Genomic DNA, 10,347 nt, shown 5'->3' with positions numbered 1-10,347 from the left:
ATGAACATATGCATGATGAAAATCCTGAGGAGGATCACGAGGAAACCCTTGGTAGGGGCAAGAGACAAAGGACTACAAAGACCTTTGAAGATGATTTCTTCGTGTACCTCATGGATGATACTCCCACTTCTATTTCAGAAGCGTATGCCTCTCCAGAAGCTGACTACTGGAAGGATGCAGTCCGTAGCGAGATGGATTCCATCATGGCTAATGGGACATGGAAGATCACTGAACGTCCCTATGGTTGCAAACCATTGGGATGTAAGTGGGTGTTCAAAAAGAAGTTTAGGCCCGATGGTACGATTGAAAAGTATAAGGCTAGGCTTGTGGCCAAGGGCTATGACCAGAAAGAAGAGGAAGATTTCTTTGATACTTATTCACATGTGGCCATACTGACTACTGATACGTCTCCGTCGTATCTATAATTTTTGATTGTTCCATGCCAATATTCTACAACTTTCATATACTTTTAGCAACTTTTTATACTATTTTTTGGGGACTAACATATTGATCCAGTGCCCAGTGCCAGTTCCTGTCTGTTGCATGTTTTATGTTTCGCAGAAACCCCATATCAAACGGAGTCCAAACGGGATAAAAACGGACGGAGAATTATTTTGGAATATTTGTGATTTTTGGGAGGAAGAATCAACACGATACGATGCCCGAGGTGGCCACGAGATAGGGGCCCACGCCCACTTAAAGTGGGCGCGCCCCCCACCCTCGTGGGCCACTCGTAAGGCGGTTGATGCCCTTCTTTGGCCGCAAGAAATCTAATTTTTGGAAAACGATCTAGGCAAAGGTTTCAATCCAATCGGAGTTACGGATCTCCAGATATAAAGGAAACATTGCCAGGGCAGAATTCCAACGCAGAAACAGAGAGATAGATCCAATCTCGGAGGGGCTCTCACCCCTCCCACGCCATGGGAGCCAAGGACCAGAGGGGAAACCCTTCTCCCATCTAGGGAGAAGGTCAAGGAAGAAGAAGAAGAAGGGGGGCTCTCTCCCCCTTGCTCCCGATGGCGCCGAAGCGCCGCTGGGGGCCATCATCATCACCGCGATCTTCACCAACACCTCCGCCATCTTCACCAACATCTCCATCACCTTCCCCCATCTATATTCAGCGGTCCACTCTCCCGCAACCCGCTGTACCCTCTACTTGAACATGGTGCTTTATGCCTCATATTATTATCCAATGATGTGTTGCCATCCTATGATGTCTGAGTAGATTTTCGTTGTCCTACCGGTGATTGATGAATTGCTATGATTGGTTTGAGTTGCATGTTTTATTGTTGGTGCTGTCCTATGGTGCCCTCCGTGTCGCACAAGCATGAGGGATTCCTGCTGTAGGGTTTGCAATATATTTATGATTTTCTTATGGTGGGTGGCGTGAGTGACAGAAGCACAGACCCGAGTAAGTAGGTTGTTTGCATATGGGATAAATGGGACTTGATACTTTAATGCTATGGTTGGGGTTTACCTTAATGATCTTTAGTAGTTGCGGATGCTTGCTAGAGTTCCAATCATAAGTGCACATGATCCAAGAAGAGAAAGTATGCTAACTTATGCCTCTCCCTCAAATAGAAATGCAATAGTGATTACCGGTCTAGTAACATAGTCAATTGCTTAGGGACAATTTCACAACTCCTACCACCACTTTTCCACACTCGCTATATTTACTTTATTGTTTCTTTATCTAAACCGTCCCTACTTTTTATTTACGTACTCTTTATTAGCTTGCAAACCTATCCTATCACACCTACAAAGTACTTCTACTTTCATACTTGTTCTAGTTAAAGCGAACGTCAAGCGTGCGTAGAGTCGTATCAGTGGCCGATAGGACTTGAGAGAGTATTTGTTCTACCTTTAGCTCCTCGTTGGGTTCGACACTGTTACTTATCGAATGAGGCTACGTATACTTGTGGGTCATCAACTACCATTCGAGTATTACTCTCGTTGGCGGCCTCGCATGGTCTTCTCGTCCACCAGATGGATGTTAAGACGACTTTCCTGAATGAAGAGCTAAACGAGGAAATCTACATGCAACAACCAGATGGCTTTGTGATAGATGGTCAGGAGGCAAAAAGTGTGTAGGTTGTTGAAATCTTTATATGGCCTGAAACAATCACCTAAGTAATGGCATGATAAGTTTAATACAACTCGGATATCTGTTGGCTTCGTTGTTAATGAAGCTGACAAATGTGTATACTATCGCCATGGTGGGGGTGAAGGAGTTATAATGTGCTTGTATGTTGATGACATACCGATATTCGGAACCAACTTAAAGTCATTGAGGAGGCAAGTCGTTTCTATCTCAGAACTTTGATATGAAAGACCTTGGTGTGGCTGATGTTATATTGAACAACAAGCTACTAAGAGATAATGAGGGTGGGATTACACTTCTGCAATCCCATTATGTTGAGAAGGTGTTGAGCCGTTTTGGATATTTGGACTGCAAACCATCTCAAACACTATATGATCCCAGTGTGTTGGTTCGAAAGTTTGAAGGAACAACTAAGGATCAATTGAGATACTCTCAAATCATTGGTTCACTCATGTACCTAGTGAGCGCAACGAGGCCTGACATCGCGTTTGCTGTGAGCAAACTGAGCCGGTTGTTTCCAATCCGGATGATGTACATTGGCATGCTATTGAGAGAGTTATGCGCTATCTGAAAGGTACTATGAACTATGGACTTCACTATACCGGATACCCGACGGTACTTGAAGGGTATAGTGATGCGAATGGGATCTCTGATGCTGATCAGATGAAGGCCACAACTAGGTATATGTTTATCCTTGGAGGTGGCGCTGTTTCCTGGAAGTCTTGCAAGCAAACGATCTTAACGATATCGACAATGGAAGCAGAATTAACATCATAGACACATCTGGTGTCGAAGTAGGATGGCTTCGAGATCTTTTGATGGACTTGCCATTGGTTGATAAACCGGTTCCGGCTATCCTTATGAACTGTGACAATCAGACTGTCATCACCAAGGTGAAGAGTTCAAAGGACAACATGAAGACTAACAAACACATAAGAATGAGAATAAAAGCTGTCAGAAAATTAGGAAACTCTAGAGTGATAGCGTTGGAGTATGTCCAAACGGCTAAGAATCTGGCAGATCCCTTTACAAAAGGTCTACCACGTGTTGTGATAGATAATGCATAGGGGGAGATGAGTATAAGACCCATATGAGTTGCCATGGTGGTAACCCAACCTATATGATCGAAGATCCCGTGAAGTAGGACCTGGGAAAACAAGCCAATGGTGAACTGAAGAGAGTACTATACTAACCCACTCCGTTGGAGATACAATACTCTTGATACTATATGGTAGGATGACTATTTCTTAATATGTTCCAAAGCTTGTGTAATCAAGATGCTATCCTACAGAGCGATCTTTAGAGGAACGCACCTATATGAGCCTGACTGCTGGTCACAATCTATAAAATTGGAGTGATCTCTAGTAAGCTCATGAATATGCAAGGAGTGTGACTTATATGCTCCACCCGAGGGGTCAGCCTTCGGCAGCCTAGTACTGGTAAGACATGTGGTGAAGCTTCTTTACGCCAAACTGACAATTCAAGACATAGTCCATTGTTCAGTTGTGAAGTAGTGTAGCTACTTGCTCTAGGTGAAGTTCAACCTTAACAGGTCTTCACTAAAACACTGGTATATCGAAACAACAATTGGAATAGAGGACACAATGGGCCATCGAGATGGGGGATTGTTGAAATATTAGGGTGGGCCTAAGGCCCATCTAACAATTTCTGAAAATCTCTAAGGGCCCATGTGGGTTTAATTGGCACTAGGTGTAGTGGAAAGTTTAGTCCTATCCCGGAAGTTGGAGAGGAGTTGGACCTCCTTATAAGAGTTTCTCTTCCACATGCTATTGGAGCTTGAGAATAGAAGAGGCCCTCGCGCACTCCTCCTCCGCCGCCCACCTCGGCACGACATGCCGCGGATTGCGGGAATGGGCAAAGCTGAGCTCACACCTATGCGCTTATTTTTGCCAGTCAGTAACGAAGAGTTTTCTGACAGCTGAGTCACAATCTGAGACGTCGGATCGTGGGCTGTCACGGACTCGGATGTGGATCGAGCACACGTCTCTCCACGTGGCTGTGCCTATAAAAGTGTGAGGTGTCTCCTAACCCTAGCCGCCACGAACAGATCACATCTACTCCATGCGCACCGCCCACAGTCGTTCCTTTGCTGCCGCCGACGCCGGTGACTCCATCCTCTCCGCCGCGTACACGGTCGACAGGAGAGCATGTCTCTGAAACCCCGCCTCTCCGGATCCTGTAGGGGAGAGGGGCGAATAGGTTTTTGAAAAGCGATTACGCGACTGCTCGCCGTTCGTCTACGTCCACGTCGCCCTCATCGTCACCATGTCCACCGCCGCCGAACGTGCCGCCGCCGAGAAACTTGAAGCGACAAGAAGGCCGCTGAGGACGCCGCGGCTGCCGCCACCGCCGCCGCGGCTTCTGCGTGGCCAATCGGAGAGTATAACTCGTTTATCCCGTTCTTGTTTATTACTGTCTTAACCATATTGGCGTTATGCGTAGATGTATCTACCGTTAGCGTAGTATGTGCTTTCATGATCCAATATCAGCATGTTGTTAATTCTGTCAGTGCCATGTTAGTGATATATTCTTGGATTAAATTAGTCAAAAAGTTGCCTATTTACTCAACACCAATGGATGTTCCTGAAATTTGCGAAATACTGTATAGAGTAGGGGAAGGCGAGAGAGAAGACAGAGAGATCCATGGTACAGATACTGCATTGCCCAAGTCATTCAGTTTAATGACAGGCAACTTAATCGAACAAAAATACAGTCATGACCACCGCAGAGATCAGCATGTACGCCCTACCCTCACCAACGCCGGGCCACCGGCATGCGTCGCTCCTTCTAACGCTCAGCTCCTCCCTAGAGCCATTGCCGCCGCTCCCGTCCGTCCTCCCACCATCCTTCGTCCCAGCCACACTACCATTCTTAGGCGGCGGCGCAATGTAGGCCTGAGGAGGCGCCGGATCCACCGCGCCGCCAGCAGCATCCCCCACGCCCGCATCCACAGATGCCGACGCCGGCGGCGCATCATAACTCGTCTGCAGCAACGTCACTGAAACCAACCAGATAAAAGGGAAGCAACTACTCAGGCGTCAGCGTCCATGTCCGGGCGGATGCAAGAGAAGATTTGAACGAACGGTCACCTTGGCAGGCCGCGAGAGGAGGCGCGTAGAGGTAGCACCCGGGCAGCGGCAGCACCATGGGCAGCGCGGGGATCAGGGTGGCGACGAGGCCAGCGAGCACGCCGTTGGCCAGCAGCAGCGAGCACAGGCAGCGGCGGCCGGCGTCGAGCGCCTCGTTCAGCGACGAGCAGCAGGCGGCGCTTATGTTCACGGCGCCGCCGCCGGACGCCGCCATCCCCAGGCACGGCACCAGGTTCACCCCCTGGAGCAGGTTGCAGCACGGCGCGTGGACGGCGTGTGCCCTTGCGGTGCCGCTCGCCATTGCCAGTGCGACAGCGAGAAGTAGCAGACGGAGGGCCGCGGCCGCGTGTGATGATCGGCACTGGAAGCGTTGCTGTGGCTTGGTTGGTGGTACTAAGATCATACTGATCGTGCGATAGGTATTAGCTAGTCCCTAGTCCCTACCTCTCGACCCATCTGTTTACAGTAGTTCGTAGCTAGAGCAGGTATAAATAGGACAGAGCGCAGCACAAATGTTCAGTCAAACGAAGACTCAGCGAGATTATTATTTTTCCGTCTATTTTGTAGGAAATTTCGAAATACAGCAGGTAACTAACAATGATCTGCGGTTGACTCATGCATACCATGTGGCCTTCCTCATGCACAAACGGTGCATATGTTTGACTCTGTACCTACCCGTGCTCCTTGTCGCATGCATGAACGAGTGGAGCTTTGCCTGGTTTACCTTTTTCATGGAGTCACGGTGTAGTATGGTCTCCATGCCATCTGTTGCCGCATTTTTCTTCTTCAGAAATACAAACTGAATTAATGTATGTTTTTAGGGGCGTGCTACGCGTAAGCCGGCTGATTAAAAAGATCGGTCGGGTCGCGACCCGTTCGATCTATGTTGCTCACTGTACGACCCCTCTTCTATCTCTGGTCTGGCTCACGGCCGTCGCTATTGCAACAAGAGATTTATTCCAAAAACATTTGTGAGGTTGCAAAGCGTCGCAATGTAGGCCATGTTTCAGAAACATTGGTGATGTTGCAATCCCGTGAGCTCGCAGACTCGCGCCTCTGCAACGCCGGCGATGTTTTACAAAATGCAACACCAACGATGTTTCAGAAACGCCAGTTACTTTGCAATCTGACGAGTCTCGCGGCACCGTCTCCTCCATTACATACCTTGTGTCCATATTACCTTGTTCGCATTGTTGCCATTACATACTTTGTGACACATGAATTGCATTATACATGTCCACCCTTTACATTAGTTGTATGTGTATTGCAAGTTTGGTGGAGACATGGCTTATTATTCTCATGCCTCATTTGTGATCCATGCTTTCTTTTAAACCCCAATCATATATTAAATAATTAAAACATTCATACAATCATTCGTTACAAACATTTGCCACACAGGGCGGAACACTATTAATAAAAATACCATCAAACATATTATCAAAACTAAACTTCGTAATCTCATGCGCCAGCATATATTAGCCTTCCTATTAATCTTGGAGATTTTTAAATTCATCATCATCTTGGAAATACCCAATGTTTCTTTCCTTAGATCAACCAGGCTTGACCTGTCTATATTATGATGTGCAAGAAAGGAAGCCAAAAAGAATAGTCAGTTTTCAAAATTATGCGTTTGTGAATAGTGATACGAATATAAAGGCCAAAGAGGGTTGCTCTAAGTTCCCCTTCCTCTACGCTAAAGCAAGCACCAATATAATTTTAAGAGGAAATGATAACTTTCCAGTATGATTTTGACTACTATACCCGCGCTCGCAGCCCTAAGGGCCTCCAAAAAAACTTACATCAGCATTAATCTTAAAGAACTCTCAGGTGAGAGGCTGCCAAGGAACACAATTCCTCTCATTATTAATGGGTTGTACCCACTGACCACTTTCTTACCCTTTTCACTCACCTCAACCGACATGTTTGCATGACAAGACGTGAATGAAATCCAATAATTTTGAACAAAACTTGCTAGATTTCTTTCCTTTACCAAAGATCAAGTCATTCCTAAATACCAAGCTCTTGAACCATGAATCCCACAGCCTTATGAATTATCTATTCTGACAAATGTGCCTTATGTATTATCTATTTACATATTATACATATTATATGTACATAAATCCTACAATCCTACAGCCCTAGAAAAACCTCATCATGCATTCCTGTTATGCCCCCGCACACCATAATAGCTAGCCCACGAATGAGTATGTGTTGCTGTTATGATGTGTTGTTATTTATAAATTATTATTATTTATAAGTTATTGTTTATGACTATGTAATGCTTAAATTGACTATGTAATGCTTAAATTGATGTGTTGCAAATCTAGATAATTTTACGCACGGGTACCAATGTGTTGTAAATCGGTGCCGGGTATGGGAAAAAATTATGCCCACTCGTACCCAAACCCTGCAGGTGCCATCCCTAATTTGGGCAACTTCACTTGTCATTGACCCCGCAAGAAAAAACTGTACTTATAAAAAACTTCACTTGCCATTGATGCAATAGCTCTGGCCTTGCGAGTCACAAGTACCTGAACCTGTTTGGTTCATAAGTCATAGGATTTCTTTTAGTCTCAATTTATAAGTCTCAAGTCCCTAGAAAGTTTCTACCTGTTTGGTTCCTGGGACTTATAGGTCTCTATAAGCCATATTACAATGTCCCAAATGCCCACTTTAAATTCCTATAAGTCCCTTCTGTTTGATGCCATATTAGTTCCTACCTGTTTGTCTCAAGTCCCTAGAAAGTTCCTACCCCACCTTAAATTTCTATAAGTCTCTTTTGATGCCATATTAGTTCCTACCTGTTTGTCTCAAGTGCCTAGAAAGTTCGTATCTGTTTGGTTCCTGGGATTTATAAGTCCCTATAAGCCATATTATAATTTCGTAAGTCCCAAATGCCCACTTTAAATTCCTATATAATTTCGTAAGTCCCAAATGCCCACTTTAAATTCCTATAAGTCCCTTCTATTTGATGCCATATTACAATTTCGTAAGTCCCAGATGCCCACTTTAAATTCCTATAAGTCCCTTCTGTTTGATTTAGATGGGACTTAAAAAGACTTTTCTAAGCTCCTAAACCAATAAGTCGTTGGAAACATACACCATCTGAAATGCGCCCCAGGAAAGTAACCTAGCACCGAGGCATAGGCAGTCCATTTCGAGTCATATGCTGCCGATGCTGACTTGATGGATGTATGAGCAGGACTCTGAACCGGCCCCTGACGTTTGCTGGCCATGTTTGGCTACCAGAGTCACGATGGCTGGCGCTCGCTGCGTGCCCTAGACACTGGCGCAAGCGGCAATCGGACCGTGTCCATGTCGAAATACGAAATCCGCAAATTCACACATCTCGACAAACAGCGGAAATAAACTTTTTTTTTCGAAACGGTACAGCGGAAATAAACTTCAAATTGAGCGAAACGGCGTAAAAAGCACACGACGTCATACTACAACTCCGGAGAGAAAAGAAAAACATGTACAGACTCACAGACGGGCCAGCACTGTTATTCGTTTATTACACAAGGCTGGCTGAATCTACAGCTGCCTTGATTCGCCTCACTCGACAGGATGCTCTCATGCAAGGTTACACACACGACCTTGTTCCGCTTGCTCCGTCTGATCAGAGGGTACGGCGCGCACACACGAGACGTGGCAAATTCAAGCGTCGTCGTCGTCCTCCTGGTTAAGCCTCGCCGCCGTGGTGACAGCGGCGCCCACCCCGCCGGCCTTGGTGCGCGCCCCGGCGTCGCTGTACGTCTCCGCCTGCACCACTCTTGCCGCGTCCTCCCTCTCCGCCGGCTTGTCATCCGCCAGCTTCGTCGTCGCGTCCTGCACACGGGATGGAGCACGCGCAACGAGTTCAAACGACCAGCTCATTTGACTCTGGAAAAAAAAGGAGCATATGCATGTCGCGTAACGAACGTACCGAGAGGACATCGCCGACCGTGATCTTGTCCTCGTCGCGCTCGGTCCAGGCGTTGGCGCTTGCGGCGGCCCACGCCTGGTCGGCGAGGCCGCCGGGCATGACCGTGTCCGCGCCCTGCGCCTGCGTCTCCGCGGCGCGGATGGCCGCCACGTCGGCCTCTTCGAGGGGCCGATCGCCCGCGGACAGGGCCGCTGCCTCCATGGCCTCGCCGATCGTCACCTTGCTCGTGTCCTCCTCCACCTGCTGCTGCTGCTGCTGCATCATCGCCTGGTCGGCCACGGAGTACTGCCCCACCACCTGGCCAGCCACGAACTCGGTGACGATGCGGCCGCCGGGCACGGCCGTCTGGGTGACGGTGATGCCCTGCTTGGTGGCCGCGTCGCTGGCCTGGCCCGGGCGGACGGCGCCGACGGCCTGGTTGTACGCGGCGGCCGTCTCCATGGCCACCGCCGCGCTGAAGCCGCCGCCGCTGGCCTGCGGGACCTGCACGCCCTGCACGCTTTCCTCGGCGGTGCGCATGGCCTCCGCGTCCCGTGGCGCGATGGCCTGGACGGCGAGGTCGCCCGTGACGGCGAAGACGTGGCCGTACTGGATGGGCTCCGGCTGCTCCTGCTGGGCCTTCATCGGGTCGCCTGTGCTTGAGCCATGGCTAATTAAGCTGCCGCTCTCACTTCGGTCCTTCTCTTTTCTTCTTTGCAACTTGATACGTATCGCTTCACTGTCAGTTGTACTAGTTCGAGATATGGTCGTCACTGCTTCTCTTCCATTATATAAGCTCGATGAGGGCGATGCGGTGGCCGACGAAGGCGTGGGCGTGAGGACACGTGCCGTGCTGGTTGTTGCAGTGTGCTACTCGGGACGAAGGTGGCAGAGTCTCGTTGGCGCAAGCGTAGAGGGCGGTGGCGCCTGCATGCATTGAGCATAGATCTTTCGTGTAGGTGTCTTCGTGCCGATGCAGTGTCATCCAGATCCGGGGAGTGGGTGGGTAGCAGAAACTTCGTCCGTACACAGGGTGAGGTGTGCCCTGGTGCCTTCCCATTCGTTGCCGATATTTAGGCTCTGCACCTCAACCACACGAGGCATGTCGACACGAAACCTGGATTCGCGGCCCCACGCACAAGAAGAGGTGTCTGTATGATTCTTGAATACTCCCCGGTCTCGATTCAATTTTGTATTAAGTTTAGTACAAAATTATAGTAAGGTTCAAACAC

The 10,347-nt window shown here is 48.3% G+C and overlaps 2 protein-coding genes across 2 annotated transcripts; both read right to left on the bottom strand.

Moving 5' to 3' along the window:
• Positions 1 to 4,815: 4,815 nt before the first annotated feature.
• LOC119338156 (non-specific lipid-transfer protein-like protein At2g13820) lies at positions 4,816 to 5,614 on the bottom strand. The gene is made up of 2 exons (XM_037610451.1): positions 5,212 to 5,614; positions 4,816 to 5,120 (listed from the first exon to the last, which is right to left on the bottom strand). The coding sequence occupies exons 1-2, from the start codon at positions 5,612 to 5,614 to the stop codon at positions 4,816 to 4,818; spliced, it is 708 nt and encodes a 235-aa protein (XP_037466348.1).
• Positions 5,615 to 8,600: 2,986 nt separating this feature from the next.
• On the bottom strand, positions 8,601 to 9,818 carry LOC119339693 (late embryogenesis abundant protein 31-like). Its single transcript, XM_037611662.1, has 2 exons — positions 9,137 to 9,818; positions 8,601 to 9,039 (listed from the first exon to the last, which is right to left on the bottom strand). The coding sequence occupies exons 1-2, from the start codon at positions 9,758 to 9,760 to the stop codon at positions 8,869 to 8,871; spliced, it is 795 nt and encodes a 264-aa protein (XP_037467559.1). The 5' UTR covers positions 9,761 to 9,818; the 3' UTR covers positions 8,601 to 8,868.
• Between the last annotated feature and the right edge of the window lie 529 nt (positions 9,819 to 10,347).

The sequence above is a fragment of the Triticum dicoccoides genome, chromosome 7B, assembly GCF_002162155.2.
Source record: "Triticum dicoccoides isolate Atlit2015 ecotype Zavitan chromosome 7B, WEW_v2.0, whole genome shotgun sequence".
NCBI classification, from domain to species: domain Eukaryota; kingdom Viridiplantae; phylum Streptophyta; class Magnoliopsida; order Poales; family Poaceae; genus Triticum; species Triticum dicoccoides.
The sequence above is the reverse complement of the archived record's forward strand: the minus strand, read 5'-3'. Positions and strand labels throughout refer to the sequence as shown.

Bases quoted from the DNA above. Each gene is read 5' to 3' on its own strand.
- LOC119338156 (XM_037610451.1), bottom strand. From the start codon at position 5,614: ATGATCTTAGTACCACCAACCAAGCCACAGCAACGCTTCCAGTGCCGA. The intron at 5,121-5,211 runs GTGACCGTTCGT...GGTTGGTTTCAG, and splicing joins TCCTCTCGCGGCCTGCCAAG to TGACGTTGCTGCAGACGAGT.
- LOC119339693 (XM_037611662.1), bottom strand. From the start codon at position 9,760: ATGAAGGCCCAGCAGGAGCAGCCGGAGCCCATCCAGTACGGCCACGTC. The intron at 9,040-9,136 runs GTACGTTCGTTA...TCCCGTGTGCAG, and splicing joins CGGTCGGCGATGTCCTCTCG to GACGCGACGACGAAGCTGGC.